The sequence below is a fragment of the Bactrocera neohumeralis genome, chromosome 2, assembly GCF_024586455.1.
Source record: "Bactrocera neohumeralis isolate Rockhampton chromosome 2, APGP_CSIRO_Bneo_wtdbg2-racon-allhic-juicebox.fasta_v2, whole genome shotgun sequence".
NCBI classification, from domain to species: domain Eukaryota; kingdom Metazoa; phylum Arthropoda; class Insecta; order Diptera; family Tephritidae; genus Bactrocera; species Bactrocera neohumeralis.
Genome location: NC_065919.1, coordinates 84,514,808 through 84,539,532, shown reverse-complemented (window position 1 = coordinate 84,539,532; position 24,725 = coordinate 84,514,808). Strand labels below are relative to the sequence as shown.

General features: G+C 37.9%; 1 protein-coding gene across 1 annotated transcript in view; it reads left to right on the top strand.

The window, feature by feature from the left end:
• Positions 1-19,400: 19,400 nt before the first annotated feature.
• The window catches only part of LOC126751715 (uncharacterized), a 147,885-nt gene continuing 142,560 nt past the window's right edge, over positions 19,401-24,725 (top strand). The window contains exon 1 of the mRNA XM_050462201.1: positions 19,401-20,996. Within this exon, the coding sequence (XP_050318158.1) occupies positions 20,939-20,996 (58 nt within the window). The 5' untranslated portion in view covers positions 19,401-20,938. The remainder of the gene's footprint in view (positions 20,997-24,725) is intronic.

Genomic DNA, 24,725 nt, shown 5'->3' with positions numbered 1-24,725 from the left:
GTGCGCAACTTGGCAAATGGTAAAAAAAAATTCTGTGGAAACACTGCAATAAAATACATACAAACACACCTACATATAAATGTATATATATACATATATATAAAGAATAATAAGAAGTGCAATTGATTGACGTTCCGTGTCATTCCAGGCGAAATTGCAAAATCATGTAGTCGCCATTTAAAAAAACATCAATCACGTTAACAAGTTGTGAAAAGTCAATAAAAATGCGGAGCGTTTATTTTTGCAATTCAAATGAAATGTGCGAATTTATCGCAGCAAAAAAACACAAAATAATCGCGCATGAATATAAGGGCTATGCGTGTATAAATGCGGATAAGCAGACGGAAACTCATATTTAAATGAATTCCTACCTAGCCTTTGGCTCGGCTCAATGAAACAGCTGATTTGAGATTGCTAGAGTCGGCATACATTCATATATGTATTCATATGTAATATTATTTACATAAATACATGCTTTTTCTTGTAAAAATTTGCTATCTTAGAGGAATTCTTTCATGCAGTTAAAAGGATTTTCGTTCAGTTAGAGTAACAGTTGGTTGACATATCGGTGCATTGTGAATTTTTGTCTTCCGTATTGGGCGTTGGAAGTTCAAAGCCAAATTGAGGTGAATACTGAAAGTATATAGACGTTTAGTAATGGTTCCACAATTGTGGGATCCTCAGAAAAGAAGTCTTAGGTATATTGATCACAATGCCAAAAACCCAAAATATAGCCTAATCATGCCAAAGCTCATGAATTCAAATAACAGGTTAAATATAGATAGCTTTTTGTTGACAGATCACACATGAGTCGTTTCAAGCTGTCATGTTATTTTTGTTTGGCCTACTGAGCATTCTATTCGCAACACTATTACCCATCTTGAGACCCAGAATTCATTATTGGATAATATTCTACCGAATAGTCCACGTCCAGGACGGAGTGTGTACACGAAGACCGTGGAGAGACGGTTCGGCGCCGTTCGCGGCAACTCGGACTGACGTATGGAACGATTTTACTTCGAGATCTTAAATTGAAAGCATATAAAATATAGCTTGTGCAACAACTGAAGCCGTTCGACATTCCCAAGCGACATGTCTTCGCTTTATGGCCTCTTGAAAAGTTCCAAAAAGATCCGATGTTTTCGGGCCAACTTTTGTTCAGCGATGAGGCCCATTTCTGGCTCAACGGGTATGTAAACAAGCAAAATTAACGCATTTGGGACGAAGAGCAACCTGAAGAGACTCAAGAGCTGCCATTTTAACCAGAAAATCACATCCACACCAAACGGTTTGTGGGGTGGAGGATTCATCGGACCATATTTCTTTAAAAATGATGCTAGTGAGAACTTAATTGTCAAAGGCGACCGTTACCGGATCATGTGATATCACATCAATAGAGTTTTTCGTGATGTAAAGTCTAGAGTCTAGGCCGACAAACCCGCTTCGATTCAGGCTTTGGAGCTTGTCATTCGCCAGTTACCAGTCGAAAGTGCGATAAAAAGGACAATGTGAATCCGAATCAGATCTTTACTTAACTTTATGAAGTATTCGAGTTGTCTCGCTTTCTCGGATACTAGAAAATTTTGATTACATATAATTAATAGTAAAGCTAAAGCACGAGAAAACTTTGTTCAAGATACATTTGGCATGGGTTATTGCCAAGGAAACGGTGCAATCTACGAAGAATTTTTTCAGATCGGATCACTACAGCATTTAGCTGCCATACAAACTGATCGATCAAAGGTCAGTGTATGGAACCTTTTGTATTTGTGAAGGGTATTATAGCTTCGGGACAACCGAAGTTCACGTTTTTCTTGTTTCTTGTTATGCCAGCTAACACTCACACCACAAATACTTTACACAAACTTTAATCTAGTGAATTTCGCATTGTGCTTGCGCAAAAGTATTGATGAAATCGATCATTCAAATGCAATGTCAAAGCCTTGTAGGCACGATTCCGTCATTCGTTGCGTTTGTCATCGATGCTTGCGTACTTTATGCACTTATATTGCACCGAGTGCTTGAGGCACGTTTGTCAGTGCACACATAACGGCGCACACTGCTTGGCGTATGACAACTGCTGTCAACAAGCTGTCACCCATCAACTGGCAACTGCCATTGCCATTCAGATGCAATTCGTGCATGGCCGTCGATTTCCGTCGCTACTTGCATTGTTCGTGCAACAAAACGCAACAAGCTGCAGCAACAGCGCCGAACGGAATTGTTGTGGCCGTCACCTACGCCAGCATTGTTAAGGCACACATCCATGTATCACTGCTGTTGTTGGCCTTGTTGTTGCCCATATCATTATAAACATTAAATGAATGGAGCGCGTAAGTGAACATTTGCAAAGGAGCTGCCTGCCCCTGTTTTCCCCTGGAGCGGATGCACGTTTTACCACGTGTTCCACATGTCCATATCAACATACATATGTATGGCATGTCTTGCTGTCGCACAGCATTCAAGCGCAACTGAATGCGGAACGCAGTGTTGCATGTGCAACAGGCAGAGCTGGAGCGCGACACATAAAAGCGAGTGGCTTGTCAATTTATTTTGCTGCTCGTTTGCCGTTCCATTCTTCATTCTCTTCTTTCTTTTTGTTTGCTGCAGCGCCTTTCTTGCCATGCGGCTCTCCACATGTCGTGTTCACAATTTTTTTTTTTCGCCATGGCACTCGTTATGACTTTCTCTGGCAGTTAGCTTAGAATTGTTGCGCTTTGGGACTCAGCCAGTTGTATCGAAACTCATTAGCTTTTGATTTCATTGGCTTTTATTGAGTTTTGCTGCGTGCGCCAATGCTGCCACTTCTCGATATAATGCGATTAAATTGCTCGTGATAAGAATTTAGCCCCCGGCTTAGCAACAAATGGGGCTTATAGGTTCGATTAGGGAATTAAGAATTGAGACGAGAATAGGAATACTTATATGGATGCGTTTTTATTGATAACGTTGATAATAAACGTAAAGGATGGAGCCGTGTGTAGAAGTTTACGCAAATGAAGAAAGTTCGCCATTTACTTGGAAGTGGAGAGAAACGATTCTTTTACATGTGGCTCAAGCAGCTCACGTCTTCTGGTCTTGGACCAAGTATCCTCTGGGTAACCAAAAAACATGCGTTTGAAGGCGAGTTAAATTGAGTTGGCGAAGCATCCCTCTACAGGGTTGTGCATTGGGTTTTGGATTCGCCACGTAAAAAACACCGGCAATGAGAAGTAGAAGTCGGCTGAATGGATGAAAATCACCCGTTCTAGTTGAAAAGTTTGTTTTATTGGTGGTATTAGTTGAGAAAAAAGTTCTCTTGGACTTGAATAAACTTCGTTGTCCATTGTATGGGTGAGTTAGCACCAAATATGAGCTTAGTAAACGGTTTGCGGAGACTAAATTGTTATGAAGTTTAGCTAAATTTTAAGGAGCTTTAATAAGCCAGATCAAAGTTTAGTAAAAATAAATCCATTATGTTTTCAGTAGATGGCTTTAGTGATAAATACCTCACATTTATATATAGTATATAAGATTGTGTACTAAAAAGACACAAGTCAGACAGTTTTGTGTTCTTTTCTATTCCGAGCACTTTTTCGATTGCCCAGGTCCTAAACATTGAACATAACCTATATATAAAAATTTAAAAAAAGTTGAAAGAAGAAAAAAGCTCAATGTATGAGCCCCATTCTGATCGGCCGATTTCATATCATATGTGATAATGTCAATTGAAAACGGTCGTGGTCAAATCACGATGAGCCGGCGCAAACGGTAGCCAAGGCAGAATTAATGGTCAGCAAGCTTTTGCTATGTGTTTGGTGGATTTGGCAGGTAGTCATCTACTAAAAAGCGCTTAATTCGGACAGGTACTGTCAACCATTCGATGATCTGAAAATACTAATCGTACAAAAGTGGCAGATTTTAGCAAATAGAGAGGAATTGTGTTTCAATAGGACAATGCCGGACCGGATATCGATAGTGACTCTCTAGAAGTTCCCGGAACTTTGTTGGTTGGTTTTTACAGAGTTTGTCCGAAAAGTAATAGGACTGATTTTCTGCCGCCACGACTGTATTTCGGAGCGTGCGCGCACTGACTGGATTCGGAAGAGGGCGTTCCTAGCTAACGAATGAGCGGCTGGTCAGTTGTCTGCGAGCACCTGGAGAGTCAGCACAAATACTTTCGCGCTACGTGTTTCTGTGAGTAGTACAAGCCGAAAATGCAGCGTTCGTTAGAGCAGAGGTACGCGATTAAATTCTGTGTGAAACTCGGTAAATCTGCGACAGAGATGTTTGATATGATCGAGCAGGCTTACCCAGATATTGCTTTAGCAACAAGCGGTGTGTTTCGATGGCACCCGGCCTTTTTGGAGGACCGGGAAGAGGTCGCTGATGAAGATCGTACTGAGAGACCTGCGAATTCGACAAACACCGACAATGTGACTCGTGTGCGCAAAGTTTTGAACTCAGACCGTCGACTAAGTATTCGTTTAATTGCCCAGAAGTTAAATTTATCAAAATCTGTGGTTCATGTCATTGTGACGGAGCACTTGTATATGTGCAAGGTGTGCGCGAAGATAGTCCAAAAGTGCTCACTGACGACCAGAAGTTGCGGTGAGTGGAAGTCTTCCAAGAAAATTTGAACTTCCCACATAACCGCCAAACAATGAATGACAGGTGACGAGTCATAGATGTGTGAGTACGATACCGAGATAAAGAGACAATCTTCCAAGCATTTTGAGACGACAGTGATGATCTAAGCAGCATGCACGTCGGCTCTCAAGGCTATTCCGAAGAATGCCTTCCGTGACGCCTTCAATGCTTGGAAATCGCGTTGGCAGCGCTGCATCGACGCAGAAGAAGCCTATTTTGAAAGTTTTTAAAAAATTGTAACGATTGGTTCAATAAGTTTTTTTTTAAATCGACTCGGTTCTATTAGTTTCCCAACAAACCATGTAAGAATCTAAATTACATTCCGGATCTGTAAGTAAGTGGTTATGGTACTAGGTACTTCTGTCTCTGACGAATGGTGTTGTTGGCGAAAAATTCGTCTCAAGAAAAGCTTGTTTATCGACTCTGTCAGGGTTTGCCAATAGAGACGAAATTTGTTATGAGAGCAATTTCATGAAATTACCTTAGAATAGCAACAAGTTATCGAACAAAGTGGGACATATGTGACCTAAATAGGATCTTTCATACTCTGCTCAATAAAAGCTTTAATTTAATTCAAAAGATATTTCTTTTATTGTAATGTCGTACTTGATACGAGAATAAACCTAACTTGAAATTATTATATTATTATTATTATAAATTATATTTTGTGTACACATTTCCCAATTGGAGTACACGCGTATGGCACATTTTTACACATTCATTCATGACTATAATATATGCCTCGGACGCTGATACTGCCGTAACTATATATGAATATTGAATGCACACATTTAAATTTATGCCAAAAGTCGACGGAGTTTTAATTAATGTCAACAACAAACCGCAAAGCGCCAACGGCGACAATCTGTCGTGGCTGTCAGTGAGCGCTGCAAGGCCTCGGCACACATATGCGGCTCAGTGGCCAGCCAGAGGTGATGTCGAACGCTCAACAATCTCAACAACTTTGATGAGGGTATTATTAACTTTTAATGGCAACAAGTAGACGAGATACATCATGTGCGGTCAAATAAGCGTCAACAAATTGTATGCATAAATTCACCACACAAGCACACCCATACGCCACTTAACATAACGTAACATAACATGGCGTTGGCTGCCTATACATTTTCGGTTATTACGCTCATAAGTGACCAACGGCGACAGTGACCTCGAAAATAGTCCCAAATGAGGCAATAACAAAGTGCAGCCTATTTTGTGGCACATTCGGTGGCAACGAATGCAACCCTGTTTTCGCAAATCGATACAGCCAGCAAGTCAATCTCACAGATTAGTGGACTAACTACAAAAATAGTTGCACACGTTCACTCGTGCAACAGCGACATCCGAGCTAACGGTATTATGCCACGATACGTGAAACTATGTGCTTGCAAGCACCTCGCATACCCATGCACACACATATACATACAAGTATTTCTAGCTGCGTACACTGGTATGCCGTTCGTCTCTAATTTGTAACCAAAACCCGAATGTAATTTTGTCATGATTTCGCCGTTCCGTAGGCTCGTCGGCTAAGTCCACACGTATGCCAGCATCAGCAAAGTGGATCTGCCGGCGGCCTTAAGCTAGCGCTGCGAGTTAGCCGTGTAGCAACAAATGTTACACATCTTAATACCTTTCGCTTATTTGTATATATGTATGTGTGTGTGAGTGTGCATTTCACTGGCCGGTTGTAGGCAGAAAATTGCTCTATCGGCGCAATGTCATAAACTGCCAATATATGGACATGCTATTCGAGAGCGCCGCTGTACATGCAATCACCTCATATTGCAATCAATACATACACATGTATGTATGTGCTCTTGTAACGGCATAATCAGGCTACTACAGTTCGGTGTAGGGTTGCCATGTGGGTTGTGACTTTAGCCGCAACCGTTTAGCCTTGGCTTTTTGGCCTGATACTACGCTTGTAGTTGGGTTTCGTGAAAAGCCATATGTTAGGCAAACACCAACTTTTGTATTGACACTCTTATATACACATGTATGTACCCAGTAGGGAATGATTCAAGCGCCAAATTACTGCAGGTCTGGTTCAGTACAATTTGATTGGAGGAAACAGAGTTGCCTAAACAATTGCTTTACAAATATCGTATGAATTGATTGGATGTACACAAATTTTGTAGACTTGTAGAAGGTTGCCACATTTTTGAAAAATATTTTTTAGAATCATTTCTAAAATTGGAGCTGGTAACCAAGAACAAGCAAATAAATGATAACTGTATTATTTTTTTGAAGAGGGTGGATCCTTACTACGAAAGTTTAATTCAATAAAATTTACGTCACACGTAAACGTAAGAATTAAATTAAACGTTTAAAATGGCTTAGAGTTAAAATGATTTTTTGGCGATTGTTGCCATTTATTGAAAAAATCGAATTTAAAAAATGTTAATAATAATGTAATAAAACAATAGTGTGTTGAAAAAACTTAAATTTGAAATATAATAAGAGTTGCCATAAAGTAAAAAAATAGTTAATTTAAATTTATGTGTGATGTATGAGTGTAATATTGCAGCAGACGTGGTCTAAATATGTTTTCTGCTGAAATAAGTTTCGTGAAAAGTCTGGCAACACCATAATTGACAAAGTTAATTAAACTAAACAATAAAATTTAAATCAAATGATAGATTTTATTCCTATATTTTAGAGTGTTGAAAAATCTTAAAGCTGAATTATATTAAGGAAGAGTTGCCATATAGTAAAAAAATGTTTAATTAAAATTTATGTATAATTATGGCTGTAATATTGCAGCAAACGTGGTCTAAGAAAGATGTCTCCTAATTTGTTTTTTTGTAATGGCTGGCAGCACCAAAATTTTCAAAACTAGTTGAACACAACAATAATATTAATACCAAATGAAAGCATTTTGGAGTAAACTTTAATGGGGGTAAAAAAATTCTTTTGAATCAGTCGGCTATTTATTGTTTATATAAGTACTTGACTCAGGGGCGGATACACGGGGGGTGAGTTAAAAGTTATATCTTATTTCCATCATAAATGACACTTTGCGAAGAAAAGGGCTTGCAAGTACAAAATAATATAGTTCCCCTCCAAAATTCCACTCGGGTTCCGCCCTTAATTTGACTTATCACAAAGCAATAATACTATGCCTGAACTATACTTTCAAAATATGGTGCAATAAAGTTTTGAAATGCAACCGTGAAAGATTGAAGATATAGGTGTGCTTGTTTTCAACACACAGTGACATAATACTACTTCCGTGGAGTGTTTTCAAGCAAAAAATCTTTTTTTCCGACACTGTTCTTAGAGTGAAAGATATATATATTTCCTTTATAATACACATTAAGAGACTTTCGCCTTTTTATTCTTCAAACTCGACTAACAATTTTCTAAAAAAAATTAGACCCTATAATTTCCAATTATAGTATTTCCAACCTACCGAGAGCTCCAGCTGAGATTCTCCATGGTTTCTAGACATCGTAAATTACTCACTCCTTTATGCACTACCTGTCATGGCACATTTCGCTATGGCAAATACTCATTCGGTAAATATCCTTGCTTTACACTGAGTTTCGGCTAATTTGTGTGGCTTACGCCATTATCATCAATTAAGCTTGTTAACGAATTTAGGTTTAGAAATTTAAGCAAATTACGTTAAACAAATTGTTTTCCCGGTTTGCTATGTTCGCCTGCTTGCTATGTACGTAGTCTACGGATATATTAGGGACTATTTCACATGGATGCTTTGCAGTATTTCACAAATAGGAAACAAAATTCACATCGCTTTCTATCATAATTCATAATTATAAATATTTACAGAAGTATGTACTCACACACACTCAAAACCATTTCACAAATCGAATACTGAATTTTCGTGTCTACCTTGCGTTTCTATTAATACATATATATGTACATATATACATATATGCACAAAAGTCATACCGTTCGTAGATTCTTTGTAGCATACAGCTATTGGCTTCCTTACATACGCTGCAATTGCCAGCAACAATCTGCGCCAAAAATGTGCGGTCTAAACGAATTAAATTCATTAGTCTTTATTCCGTTGAAAGGAAATAGTAATTAGGCATAACATGGTGAAAAGGGCGCTTAAACGCACGCGTTTGTGTAACTGTTCGTTTGTTGACGGAACTAAGACCTTACTGTATTTGTGCGTAAAGGCATATGAATATACAGTGCGTCATATAAAAATTCGTACATCATAGAAAGGCACATTTTGAAATTTATAAAATTTTTTTTTATGAAAATTAGTAAAGAGCGATGGTAAGGTGTATGGCATTATCAAAAAAGTGCCCTTATTAAAGCTCTATAGTAGTTGCAATTGGCCTGCTTTCTGAAGATTACGGGTGCAATGAAAACACCTTTAAGAAAAGGTATTCTCCACATCCAGCCAATACGCATATAAGTGAAGTACGAGGCAATAATTCGGTCACACGGCTCAAGATTATAGGCCATTGGAGCCAGACTCGGCGTCACCACAGGCATGGTACTAGACCTTGTTAATGAATTCAGGCTAAGCTGGAAATGCGACTGAGAAAAGGAGAGACGTGAAGAATTAAAAACATCATTTCATTCTCCAGTAAAGGAACCAATGGTTCAATGATCGACAACTCTAACGCTGAAGTCTAAATATTCGCTAACACAACAAAGTATGAAATAGGAACAGATTCGGTTAGTAATCCATAAACAGAAGGCCACTACAAACTAAATGAATATAATTCAGTTTTCCAGATTGAAATTGTGGGCTCTAACCAGCAAATCCACAAACATTCTAGTGAATAACCAAGCGGCAATTTAGGCTCTCTGTAGCTCCATACTAAGTATCATTGCGTTAGCCTATGCAAACAGGTATCATTTGGATACCAGGCCATTTAGGAATAGAAGGAAATGAAAACGTTAATTAGCTGTCAGCTGGTGACATATTTCTCCTGAGCTGTCCAGGCCATTCAGTTCCGGCAAGGATTGTTGGAAGCAATGGATCTTAAAGGAACACGTCAGGTCTTGGAACAAAAGCAACACAGGGCATACCACAAAGTTACATTGGGGTAGTGTTGATAGCCGACAGACCAAAAAGCTGTTACTTCTAGGCAAAAGGATTCTTAAAATCCCAATTTCAAAAAAAGGAAAAAGTGGATTCGGCGTAATGCAAAGCATGCGATGACTTTTTTTACCCGGTTTTATTGTAAGAGGAATCATCGAAAGCCGGAGTGCGGACTTTTAATCCACTAAATCTAACCTAGTCCCAACTCATATCTCTTCCACGGAACCTTCGGATGAAGTACTACTCATCTAGCATACGGACTGCTTGACGCCTAATATATTGTATATACCTTAGTGTTGTCATAATTAGAGGTGACGTTTCGCTGGCAGCTTTCTATTTACCAGAGTATGGACACATAAGTGTTGTAAAATTTTCCAAAGAAAAACTACCGCCAATTGCAGTTCTTAACTTTTCCCTATCATATTATGCTCAGAGTCTTCTATGCACTCTGTACACGTCGTACAGTACGAACTAAGGTCGTGATGGAATCGGAACAGATGGCTTCTAAAGCATCCACTTCCACTCAGTATTTGCGTTAGGTGGAAGTCTAGGTCCCCATGTTGTCTATCTATCCATGAATGGTGGATTGGCAAGCGGGACGGTGGCCTTTGTGCGGAGGATGATGAGACACTGGAACATTGTCTATGCGAAGGTTCTTCAGCCGAATTAGATAGGGACATATAATATTTCAAGGTTTCCAATGCTCCAACTTAAGAGACATTGGGCAGCTGGGGTGGAAGGAAATCATGTTTTTTTACCAAATCTTCTTAGCTGCTGGATAAGGGTCCTTGGTTACCACCCAGAAAATGTGCCCTTTAAAGTTGATTCAAGCACTGTGCATAATTTTTCACTGTTATCTTGAAAAAAGGCATACGTATACTCACAAAATGTATCAAAATATTTAAAGATTTCAAAGCTGAAAGTTGCAAAAGCTGTGCTGAACAACTTAACCGAATACTTTTGTACACTACTGTATGCTTTGCTGCACGTACGAACCTAAAACAAAGCTTCTCAGAGCAGCCACAATGTTGAAACGCTACCTGTGCTCTCCGAAATTTTCCCGACCAGACCAGACATGTTTTCACTTTGGGCTTAATTTGCATTTAAATGGTTTTTGCACTTGCTTTATTTTCCGTGTAAATGGGCTTTTGCGAAACGTTAATGGGCAGTGTATAAACACGACAACACATACACATCCCTACACACACTTGTACGAGTGTACGATGTACATACTTACATGCACATGTAACGGACTACAGTCAGTTGGTTCATAGCACATGGAAGGGTTCACTTTCCTTTGTTAATGCAATTGCATTTAGACCGAATATTTTCCGGCAAAATTAACAATTATTGTTTTGTATAAACAATTTTCAAAGACTTCCTTCCGCGGATAATTTTCAATAATATGTGGTTTTCGTTAATTACTTATTTATACTTACACTGAACTTACTGTAGGGGTAAAAGGTTGGCACAGGTGGGTCATTTTGACTACTATCATTAGTACGTATCAACAAATACATTTTCAACTTTTCACCAAGAGAAAATTTTTATACAAAAGGATTCAAAAAATTCAGTTATATTTGTAAATCTCCCTACCTCACTGAGTACTTAGATATAGAGTTCTTCGGCAAGAGCTGTTATACGTTTACTTCATTATGTAGTGCAATACTCTAGTTCAGGTCGCAGCTTTTAAGTTTATAGTTGGATCGACTACACTTGGGTCTTGTCACTGCAAAATACATCACTTTTGCATCATAATATTTTTACATAAATATATTTCCGAAAACTCTTCTTCCCTTGAAAACTACAGCTCGCTTTTCTTTTCTAGCTAACCTTTAAAGGTTCAGCTATAGGTTCAGGTCTACTAATTGAGATCATTGAAAAGGAAAACTAACCGTTTTGTTATATAGAGTGTAATCCATTTCGAGATTCCCAACTTTTTTTTTTTAAGAAAAATACAGTAACTTAACTCTAACAGTGTGACATCAAAACGTGAAATTATCTGCTCACCTAAGTGTTCTCTTAATAAATCAATTGATTAATGCGATGTGTGGGAAGTGGCGCCATCTTGTTGAAATCCAATGCTAGCGAGATCACGAACTTCATTTTCAGGCATCAACGTCGGTTATTACGACGCTATAAAGGTCGCCATTGACGGTTACGTTATCACCGACATCATTTTTGAAGAAATATGTTTCGATGATTCCACCGGTCCACAAACCACACCAAACCATTATTTGTTCTAGATGAAATAGTAGCTCTTGAATCTCTTCAGGTTGCTCTTCGTCCCAAATGCGGCAATTTTACTTGTTTCCATACCACTCATTGAGCCAGTAATGGGCCTCATCTTTGAACAAAATTTGATTTGAAAACGTCGGATCTTCTTGAAACTTTTCAAGAGTCCAAATAGCGAAGTGATGTCGCTTGGAAAGTTCGAACGGCTTCAGTTGTTGCTCAAATTGTATTTTCTACGCATTCGATTTAAGACCTCGACGTAAAATGCGCCAAGTCGTTCCATACTTCAGTCCGAGTTGTAAACGGTGCCGAATCGACTCTCCACAGTCTTCGTGTATACTCTCAGCTACGGCTGCTATATTTTCTCGAAACATCTCTAAAAACTTCCTGCCAAAAAAATTAGACGAATCTCGAACAGAAACGCTGGTGAGTTTTCTGCTGTTCCTTGAACAGCAAGTTTCTGAAGCTGATAAGACCGAAATTATAAAACTACATGTTTTTTTGGTATTCAAGCTACAAGTGAACCCACTATATTATATTCTCTATACCATCTGATCAAATTTGACCCGGACTAGTTTGCGCGTAAGCCGAATTGATAAAAAAATATATTCTTAAACTTTTTCTATGTTCGTGTGAAATTTGATCTTCATTGTCAAAATGCTACGGAATCGTTGAAAATGTTGCAGAAGTGTTTTGGGGATTAACTTTATCACAAACACAAGTAATTAAGGGGCACAAAGTATTGAGTAAAGGTCGAAGGTAGAAATGTCAGTCCCTTTAATGACGATAACATCGAAAAATAAAAGGGAAGAGCGCTTGAAATTCGATATATTGGCATCGGAGAGATAGCAGAAGATCTCAACATCTCTTATGGATCGACTCAACACACTTTGGTTGTTGTTTTGGCTATGAAACGTGTCAATGCTACACTAGTACCAAACGGCTTGAATTCCTTACATAATAGCTCAGGACTCGACAAGCATCAAATGCATCATTACTGGTGACAAGACCTGAGCTTATATATAAATACGGCGTTGAAACTGTCTAAAAATCTAGCGAATGGCGCCGCAAAAATGAGCCGAATCCGAAAGAGGAGAGAGCCTTAGTCTAAGGGGCTGTACTAGTGTGACTCTTTCAAAAAATTTTTTTTTATTTGCTTTTTCGATAGTTTATATTTCCAAAAATATCTTGTGAAATCTTGAATAGTTTTTAGATGCAGCGTTCTAAAGAGCTACCGCTTGGAGGTGCGAACATATGTAAGTGAAACTTTAACTGAGGCACTTTTTGTTTGGCACCTCCGAAGACAGCCCATGACTCCGTTATTTTTCAACATTTAAAAAAAAAAATCTTAAAATATAGCTGAAAATATACCTTATTACGCTCAAAGAAGTTCGAAATATTCAATAGCGTAATTTATATTAAAAAAAATTCACGAAAATCGCCAAATTTTTCATGCGTCACACCCCTTAAGCGTATTTGCTCAGAATCCTATTTTGATGGCGATAATGAAGGTTTGTATTGAAGAATCTGAAAATTATGGCTTTTTCGTCAGTTCGGATGAATTATCCGGTAGGGTGGCAGGATGCTCAAATGACTTGGCGCATTTTGTTGTTTGAGGCCCGTTGGAATCATGTCTAGCTTTTGGCAAGGTGATATTAAATCTTTTTGGGACTTTTTAGTTGAAATATACTTGAAAACAGTGTCTAAATGGAATACTTTTTACAAAAGATTTCATGTTTTAGACACCCGGAAACATACATTCACCTGAACTCCATTACATAATTTTGTGCGAATATGAAGTAACATTATAATATTAAAAACCGCCAGATACTTTAATGTATCTCAAATAAAAATGATTTAGAACAATTCTCATGCATTATTTGAGGCATGTTTATGCTTGTCTGCTTTGCAGTGTTTTCATTTTGCTTAGCCTTAATTTAATATTCAACAATGTCGTAGTGAAGACCAACAAAATTTTCAAATAACAGCTGTGATTCCCGTCAATTGGTAAACAATGGTAACTCTTTTGTTGCTGACGTGGACTGTAAGTGCGTCAATTTACCCGGCCACCGGCGATTTCGCCACAAACAAAAATAGTCAAATTTGAAGTTGCAGTGAGAAATACAAAAACAATTTAGGTGAAGTACCAAAATAAGCCGTGCTTTATTATGGGACCCAAAGAATTTTGGTTTTGCATACATCCCGACATCAGCATTAAATGACGCTAAGAGGCGCCGCTAAATATGACTACCAAATGGTATTGCGGTATGGCGTCAGCGGCCACTGAAGGCGCACTTCTATGACGAACATCTGAAATATGTGTTGATGTGGGGGCTGGGCGCTAACCCCCTTCACCCGATGAGCGAGTTTGCACACCAGTCGCACCGCTGTGTCACGTCTACACCATGACAGCCAGGCACATGGCGCTTCTAAGCTTCCGTCAATGATGAGGACATACTCGCATAAATGAAGCCGGCACTGAGGATAATGAGGGGCGTACTGAGCATCATGAAGTTGTCGGCAAAATCTTAATTATCATGTTGATAATGACAACATTCAACAGTGTGATTTGCTAAAAGCAAAAGCGCCGCTGTTGGTTGTCCTGTTCCGGCTCGTAGTTTTCGGTGAAATGAAAATTCTTAAATTGCTTTATTGTTGTTGCATTGTGTTACGTCGGTGGTGTTTTTGTTTTGCTGTTGGTCAGATGACTGATTTAATTGCATATAATTAAAAAGTGAGAAGGAAAACAACGAGAATAGAATTAAATCTGAATTTTACACAGTTGCGAAAACAGCACGCGTCAGAGCGGACGAAGCAATGGCGTACCACGCACCCGAAATACACGGCAAAAATTGTGGGAGATAATTTCGGCATTTAGACTTAGATATTTTGAAGGGCTGAAAAATTGTTAGCGTTAAAAGATTATGGATTTGATGCGGAAATTTCAAAGCATTTAGACGTATGAGTAGATATTTCTGTATCCAGGATTGACATTTTGTTAGCCTCGTTAAAAGATTTGGACTGATTGTCTGATTTAGCTTGGAGAGGATGTTTCTCTATTCAGTATACTTAGGTTAATTGTAGAGCTCTCGGCTCTAAAGCTCCAGCAAGTTCTTGGCTTGAAACTTATGGTTTACCATTTGGTCCAATAAGATTTTGAGCTTTATGATAAAGAGTGCATTCAGTGCACAATGGTTACGGGTGATGCAAGTAGAGGTACTTTTTTTAAAGCCATTTTTTGACAGATCACGTATGAGTTGTGTCAAGATGTCATGTTATTTTTGTTCAGCATTCTTTGAAATTTCATCGTGGAAAAACTTTCCTTGAACGAAAGTTAACGTTTTGTAAGGACTGTGCTTCGCGCGCTTCGCTCAATTTATGATCAACATATTCAGTCTACTAAGCGTATTATTCGCAACACCATCACCCATCTTGAGACCCATCATTCATTATTGGATAATATCCAACCGAATGTGGTCCATTCCAACACTCAGTGAAGACCGTAGCTAAGAGTGTACACGAGGACCTTGGAGAGTCGATTTTGCCGTTCGCATCAAATTTGAAAGACGTATAGAACGACTGAAGCACTTCACGTCAAAAAGATACGATTTTTTTTGGAAACTTACAAAATACAGCTTAATGTGCAAGAAATGAAGCCGCTCGAACTATCTAACCGACATCGTTTCGCTCTATGGGCTTTTGAAAAGTTTCAAGAAGATCCGATGTTTTTGTATAAATTTTGCCCAGAGAAAAGGCCCATTTCTGGCTCAATGAGTACGGAAACAAGCAAAATTGGCGTATTTGGGACGAAGAGATACCTGAAAAGATTCAAGAGGGGTCATTTCATCCAGCAAAAACAACGGTTTGGTGTGGTTTGTAGGTCGGTGGAATCATCGGGCCATATTTATTGAAAAATTAGCCCATGAGATCGTAACCGTCAATGGCGACCGTTATCGCGCCATGATAACCGACTATTTGACGCTTGAAATTAAAGTCCTCAATCTCGGCGACATTTGGTTTCATGTTGCCACTTCACACACATTGCGTCAATCAAGGGATTTATTGAGAGAACACTTCGGTGAGCAGATAATTTCACGTTTTGGGTCCTGTGATATCACACAGTTAGACTTTTTCCTGTGCGGATATGTAAAGTTTATAGTAGGCCTTGGAGCAAAACTTCTTGCGGGTCTTTCGCCAATTACCAGTTGAAATGCTCGAATAAGTCATCGATAATTGAACATAGCGGATAGGCCAACTGAAACGAAACCGCAGCCAACATTTGAAAAAGGTAATCTTCAAAAAATAAATACCAAAGGATGTTCTTTTGAATAATATGAAACATTTCCCATTTAATTTGAAGTTTCTGTATTTTTATACCCTGAACAGGGTATATTAAGTTTGTCACGATGTTTGTAACACCCAGAAAGAAGCGTCAGAGACCCTATAAAGTATATGTATAAATGATCAGTATGTAGAGCTGAGTCGATTTAACCGTGTCCGTCTGTCTGTCCGTCCGTCCGACCGTCTGTATATATACGAACTAGTCCCTCAGTTTTTAAGATATCCTTTTGAAATTTAGCAAACGTCATTTTCTCTTCAAGAAGCTGCTCATTTGTCGGAACGGCCGATATCGATACAACGATCGGAATCAATAGCTTGTATCTTTCACATTTGACAATGTATTTTCACGAAATTTGGTATAGATTATTTTCTAAGACAACAATGTAATCTCCGAAGAAATTGTCAGATCGGTTAACTATAGCATATAGCTTCCATACAAACTGAACACATAGTTAATAAAAGAAATGCACCTGTGAAGGGTATATTAGCTTCGGTGCAGCCGAAATTAACGTTTTTTCTTGTTTTCTTTAAAAAGGTAGAAAATCTTGAAATTGATCTCCCTTTGGATGATTTTGTGATTTATCTTCGAAATCTTCGAAATTCTAATTTTGAAGAGCCGAAAATTTTAAGTAAAAGCTATATAAAAGGGAACTATTATTCGACGCTTTTACAGAACTCATTTATAATTCGAATTCTAACATTGTCAGCAAAGGACCTTTAATATTAGGAAAACAGTTTCTAGTAAGTTGTTATAGAAATCGTTACAATACAAACAAATATATACATATCATGTTTTTGGTGTCAAGGTATATATTCTCCAGTAAAAAGTGCTATAATTAGCTGTTGATATGCAAATTAAATTTCCATAACTTCCACTTTAATAATACTGATTTAGCTTAGCTAAATTGTTTTGAATGTGCCTTATGTGTGCTGAACAAACAAGCTGAAACCCAAAGAATTTTCACATTTTCTCGAACAACCGCAGGCAGCAAAGCAGCATTAACGCGCAGCCAATGAGCTAAAGAAATCACCAAGTCTAACGGAAAACCACGAGCGCCTGCTTGTGGAGGTGGCTCGTGGGTGGGCAAGTTTTAATGTATTTTATTCTAACCTTTTGTATTGTAAAAGCAACTGTTACGAAAGGCGAAATTGAGCTGCAAGCAAGCAGCCTGTTGCTTCAACAGGTCAACACGCATGGCAGTGTTCCCAGCACTCCGTATGCACGGAGCTCGAATAATAATTTTCCGGTTCGAAAACGTGAGAGCGAGCGAAACGGTTCAGAGAGTATCTTTCACTGGAAGTGAAAAGGATTTGTGAGAGCAAATTTGTTGGTCTCTGCAAGTGTGCATATGTGTGTGAATCGAGCTACTCCTTCGATACTCAGTAGCCCAGGCCTCTCTTGATATTTGTTGCATTCGCTGCCGTGGAATAAAGTTTTACTTTGCTTGGGTCCCGTTTATGGCTCGCGCGCAGTGAAAGTGTTTGCATTTTTAAAGGAATATTTAAATTTCGGTTATTATTATTTTTCATAGTCGGTTAAATGGGAGCGCTGGGAATTGTTTTTGAAGTTTTGTGAATATGTGGTGAATTTATGTTTAATGTAGCTTATATTTTACATTAGTTATAGGATTTAATATGCTAATAAAATATGTTACTGTCTTCAAAATTAATTCTTCTTTGGATTTTTTACATGCAAAGGCTAGGGGTTAGGCTCGAAATCCCTGATTTCAAAAAAATCTGAATCATAATGGTCAAAATTCTCAAAATCTCTAATTTCACAATTTCCAAATTCAAAATCCCTAAATTCAAAACTCCCAAATTCAAAATCTCCAAATTCGAAACTTCCAATTTCAAAACCTCCAAATACCAACACCGGAGTCTCTTCACTTCTTTCACGTACAACTTCATTAAGCGCGCTATAACCCTGGTTGGTCAAACACTGGAGTGTCCTTCGTTTTTCTCGTAAAATTTCTTTATGATTGATATCTTCATAGATTGACTTTGGTCCAAAAAAATAACTCTGGTCAAACCAACACAGGGATTTATCAATAGAAGTGAAATTTGGGCTACATTTTTGTAGACAATGAACATGGGGATGTAAATTTGGGGATTTTGAGGATTATATTTTTGGGGATTTCGACTCTAGCTGGAATACTTATCGGTTTGGAATTGATTTTTTTTTTGAAGAGTTGATGAAGCATTTTTTATGTTTTTATGTGGTAAAGTTCAGAGTGGAGTAAAAGGCCTATTAGATCTTCGATGACTAAATTTTACAGCTGTCCGACCAACTATTTCTTATGTAGGAGATAGAATGGTTCTAGCACACATATACTTAATGTATATGACACGTATCCATAGGTAAGGAATTACGGAATAGGTCAAGAAACAGGATTAGATATTATTATTTTTTTTTTTATTTGAGTTCTTTACTTTCATCGAAGAATATTTATAGAATTTACGAAAACAATTTTACGCCCTAAAATCTCTCCTACACACAAACTCTAAACCTGCTTCATACACAGTCCATGCATACAAACTGAATAAGTACATATAAACGAAGTGGAGTGGTGCTCGTGTGTATTCGATTTTTCATTTAAAGTTTGACCTTGTGAAACTTCGCAGTTAAGAACAAACTGCAAGACTCCTCGTTCTTGCAAAGTGCTAGTTTTCCACAGCTAGGCGGAAGTCGATAGCAACGAAAGGCCCTAAAGGCACAAGCAACAAAGTGTCTCCCTCAACGTACATTTACAATGGAACTGCATTGATAAGGAAGCAACAAATGTTTGCGTTGTTGGCCAGTTGCTCCGCGCCGCCAGCGAGCAGAGCTTTCAGCGCCAAACAACAACGAAAGCAACGAAAATTTGTCCCAAAAGTGCAAAGGACACACTCGCGCGCTCTCCAACAGGCCTGCAGGCGCTCTTACGTGCTCTTCGACACATGTGCGGAGAGCAAGGCTCACTAACTGCCGCCGAATTTGTTGTGGGTGTTGCTATTTCTGCTGTTCTGCCACGACGGCGCTGGCTGGTTGTGTTGGTGTTGCAGCTGCTGGTGTTGGCGTAACAGCAAGTGTTGCGTGTCCATGGCTGTCTCTAACGTTTGTTGGCTGACAAAAATTTTCGAAACGGTTCTTGCCACCGTCAGTCTAGGGTAAACGCTTCAGATGGGCACAACAAGTGCGCGCGTGCTAATAATCTTCACACACACAGTGGTTCAGTACAAGAGCAGTGAAAGTGCTAAAGTGGTGTGTGACACTAAAAACCGAAAACAACAACAACAGCGGCAACATTGCCACTTACTTGCCAAACTGACACACAAATCGCGTTGAACGTTAAGCGCCGTGTGTGCGTGTGAGTGTATCTAACGACGGTAAAACCGCGATTAATGCCAGTTTTAGACGCGTCTCAGCCGCAAACCGCCGACATTCACACCAGACGACTTAGCTACTCAGCCAATAACGGTGGTTGTGGGGTGGTGCGCCGCATTCACCTGTCACTTTAAAGTTTACTTTCGATTTGCTGATTGTTGCGCCAGTCATTGGAATTCGACGGAAATAAGCGACTTATCCGGAAGAGCAAATTTTACGTCGCGTTTTAACGGCAACTTCGCGTTTGCGTGTTTGTGATTGTAATTTCTGAAATTCATTCTTCCTGCCTTGGAATTTTTTCGTGTTTTTTACGCAGTTGTTTTTTGGTGAATCACACGTCAAGCGCGAGAAAGTTAGCGAAACGCTTGAGTGGCGTCTCCCCTTCTCCTCGGCATACGCGCGTGTGTGTGTGCAAGTGCTGCGCGCCTGTTTTTCGTACGAACGCGCGCTTAGCGGGTGTGTGTGCGAAAGTGCAAGCGCAACGGAAGTGTTAAATCGTAAATAAAGTGGCATAGCTTTGCTGGTGGTCTCAACTAGTACGGTGCTACGTACACGGGCGCACCCTCACAGTGGCAACAGCGATTTGTTTGCAAAGCCTTACGCTTACGCGGGGCAAAGTGAACATAATTACGGTTTTGTTTTAAGCCAACAAACAAGTGAACAAAGTGTTTGAGTGCTGTATTTGCACGCGGATAATTTTTGTTGTCGAAATTGTTGGCATTTTTGTGAAATTGCAAGTGATACCGGTTGCAACCAATTTGGAAGCAATTTAATGGCAATCGATAGTGGAAGTTATGACTTTGAAGAGTTGATAAACACGGCTACTGCAATTTCGAATACACACCCTAGAGGCTATTAGGCGAAACATGTAACTACAAAAGCAACGTGCACAAGTTCCCAACGATTTAGCAGCACAGTCCCCACAGTCCCACAAGTTTAGTACATTTTGATTGACCCTGGCACGTAAAAAAAAATTATTGGAAAAATTATATACATATATTATGAAAAGCAAATCAACGGTAAATTAGTGTGCGAAGAAGTGTTTTGAAATTCTTCGTGTAATTATTTTAAATTGCAATCCCACCCTTAATTAGAAAACGAAATTTTTTAAATCAAATATTGTGAAGATAATCAACCAACAATCTTAATCGACCGCGTCTCAGCTGGTAAATTATATTTTTGAAAATATTTGCAAGTGAATTTCGCACGCAAACGCATTTGCTTACTCTGCGCTTTGCACCAGTAGCAACGCTAACCAACCAACCAATCAACCAACGCCCCATTCCGGCACAACGTCACCACCACCGACCCGCTACCGTAGCAGCAAACTGAAAATGTATAACTTTTGGATAATCGTTTTATGTCTAGGATTATTAGCAACCAAGCCAATAAGTAAGTGCAATTCTTGCCATTACTCCATTACACTTACGTTCGCATACATACCTATATATCTATGGATACACATACTTATATAGTATATAGTATAGTATATCCAGCTAGATAGCTCGAGTGAGTTTGTTTACTTTGCGTAAGCTTGTTATTTAACTTTGTTAGTTGCTTGTTTACATAAAAGCAATTGTAAGGTTGTGACACACACACATACATAACAACCTGCCAAATCAAATTGAAAGGATGGCTGCTCGTTAAACGATTGCTTTTGTTATATTTAAGTTAAGTAAGCGTATTGCGCATTGTAATGCAAAAGTAACTGTTTTCCGATCGACAGGTCTGCCGTTTGTTTTTGTTGTAATATTAAAGCAAATAGTTTAAATTTCCTTTAAGGTAGTAGTCTGGTAACTTATGCTTATTTTCATGACTTCTTTGGAGGGGGATTTTTTATAGAAAAATAAAAATGAATTATCTTGAATATTTAGAGTGTTTTTATTTACATACTGAAAATATAAAAAAAAATGTATTTAAAAAAAATTAATACTTTATTACTATTATTACTGTCACTCGAAGTTGGAACCTCAAAAAAAAAAAAAAAAATGCACGTGGGTGGCCCGGGTGATTTTGGCTCTTAATGTTATCTGAAATCAAATATTCTTGATTATTCTTAATATATAGACATGTCATTCTGGTCGGAACTACTGAAGTTAGATTTCAAGGGTAAATAACAAAATGGCGGACGTTGAAAAAAAAGTCCTTTTATTTTAGCAAAGAAAGGGTTGTAAAATATAAAGTTAGGGGTGAAAAAAATTCTCTTTAGTACCGAGGAGAGTGTGTGTAAAACAGCAATCACACACTCACACAATCGGTTAAGTAGAAAAAAAGTTAGGACCCGGGCCGAGCAGAAAAACGATGTTTTGAGAAAAACGCGTTTAAAGTTCGGTCGACCTTAAAAGTTGGACTCCGAGTCGCTCTAGGAAACTCGTTACAACTCCCGAAATAATTCGAATTTATGTCTGAAATTTTCAGAGTATATTTTATTATAAGCAAAAAAAATTTTTTCGATTTTTCGAACCCAAGTTACCAGACTACTACCTTAAGTGTAAAATGTAAGTAAAAAGACAATTTTTATTGACCGAAATTTAAAAAAGATATTTTCAAATTTTATGCGGAGCTTTTTGTAATATTTTGGTGAATTATTCTTAGATTTTCTTATTTCTTAAGCTTTTTGAAAAGTGGAGAAAAAAGTTGTAGAATGTGCTTACTGGGGAAACAAATATAAAAAAACGCGCTAAGTACACTACCTCATAGATGATTTTTTAACTCATTATGAGCAATTCCTTTTAGAAAAATATTTAAACTTCAAGGATTATCAGTGATAATTCCTATATTGATCGATTAGGATTACTGCACCAATTGCTGATAATTCTAATCTAAAACTTACCGATCCAATCGAAGTTAGGTCTCCGAAAATACAGCCCTTAGCCGGATAAAATCCGGGTCAATTCCGGCAACGTAGAAGCACCTGTTGTGGGAATTGTTTTGTATACTGTAGCAGGTTAAACTTCTACTTATCCAGACTTGATTTTGATGTATCAAACATATGTCCAGTGTGCAACGAGTCCCCAACCACCTCTTTTCATGTGCTTACCGTTGGATGACCTCGCAGAAAATTTATCTAATCCTCACCATCCTAACGGGAACCAGATAACTATAACTAGATAACCGTTACAACAACAACTGCACAACTTGGTGAGAATTTCTTCTAAAAAGTGGCTTTCGGAGCCCATAAGTTAATATGTTTATTAAATACAGATTTTATTTACAATAATAGATGTGAAACAGTGGCATACCCCGGATTTCCTTCTTTTTACAGGCAAGCAATTCCTTTCAACATGTTTTTTTATCCTGAGTAGGGAATACTTAGTCTTTCATATACCCAAAAAGAAACGTAAGAGATCCTATAATATATATACTTCACAAATGATTAGCGTGACGAGCTGAGTCGATTTAGTCGCCTGTTTGTCTGTCTGTATATATACGAACGAGTTTACAGTTTTCAGCTATTGTTTTGAAATTTTGCAACCGTCCTTTTCTTATCAAAAAGCAGCTCATTTGTCGGATCAGCCTACATTAGCCCACTATAGCATATAGCTGTCATACAAAGGGAACGATCCCAGTCGAGTGCTTGTATGGTATACTTTTTCATTTTTAGAGATATTTTCACTAAATTTTGGATGGATTATTACCTAAGGTAATTGTGTAATATCCGAAAATTTTTTTAAATTATTCGTCATAAAATTGTATCTGAAGGATTGATTACCTATTATTGAGGTCTAATAATATTATTAGCGTAATTCTGTAAGCAGTCTCTAGTCACTATTTGAGACATTTTCAAGTAAATTAATTTGTGACAAGTTACTTTTCACAAAACTGTGTCTACTTTTAGAGACAAAATATTGACTCAAATTTGTCACCTGATAGTTAGCAGGTCACACAACTAAAAGGAACTTTTGTTTTCTTTTTTTTTGCTTGAAATAAACTGACACTTGACTTATAGAGAATATCTTAAATATTAATCGATTGTCGTTTTTTTTTTGCTAATAACTTAAAGACAAAAAGTTAAAAATAAATAAATTTCTCATAAATTTCGTAACTATTCTGAAACAAAGTCTGCATATATGTATTTTAAAATCTTAAACTAAGAGACTTGCAACTGTATCACAGTACAAAATTCCGGAATATAAATCAATAAACGAATTCCTTATACTACTGTGCCCAAAAAATAAGGTGACATTGTATTTATTTTAAAAATTCTTTATTTATTCTTCCAAATCAATTTCATCTCCTTCAAAGTAATCCCCTCCCGATGCAATGCACTTATGCCAACGGATTTTCCAATCTTCGAAACACTGGTTGTAGTCACTTTCCGGGATGGCCTTTTTTTAGTATATCAAGTTAGGATTTCTATAAATGCTATGCTTTATATATAAATCCAATAAGAATCCGATCCATTTCTACTAATAATTGCCAAATTCAATATTTATTTATAGCAACCCAGATTCAAAAGTCAATAAAATTAATTTCCAACCCCTCTGTGCTTTAATTTAAATAAAAGAGCTTACTTAATACTACTTTTATTTTATTTACTATTATTAGTCAAGTATAAAATGAATGGAAAAGTTCTTGAAACATATTTACCCAGCAAATTTACAAGTCATGGCAAAATGAATTATTCATAAAAGCAAAGCATAAAGTTAGACCTGCGACTGTATTGAGTGTAAAAATGTTAAAACCATGATTTTCACTTAGCAGCAAGCTGCAAGAACAAACACTAAGCGTTCATTGACTAGGCGGGTTGTTGAGCAACAGAGTTAAGTTGTTTGTTGCTGAAGGCTGGTCCATTGCCACGACGGAGGCAGCAGTATTTATTAGCTGAAACGTTGTGGTAGCTGTTGTTGTTGTGTGCCACAAATTCGATAGCGTTGCGGCTGGAGGAGCGTTGAAGCATGATTTAAGTTGGATTTGTTGATGCAGACGGCAGACTGGGTTAACTAGCTGACAGTGCATCAACAATGAGCGAAAGCATGAAAAGGCAAAATGAAAGAGTGCTCAAATAATTGAGTCAGTGGTAGTAAAGAAAGAAAAGTTAAATTGAGTTAATAAAATGATTAAATTAACTCTTTTATTATTGATAAATAGTAATTTTTAAAATGGTTACTGTTTATTTAA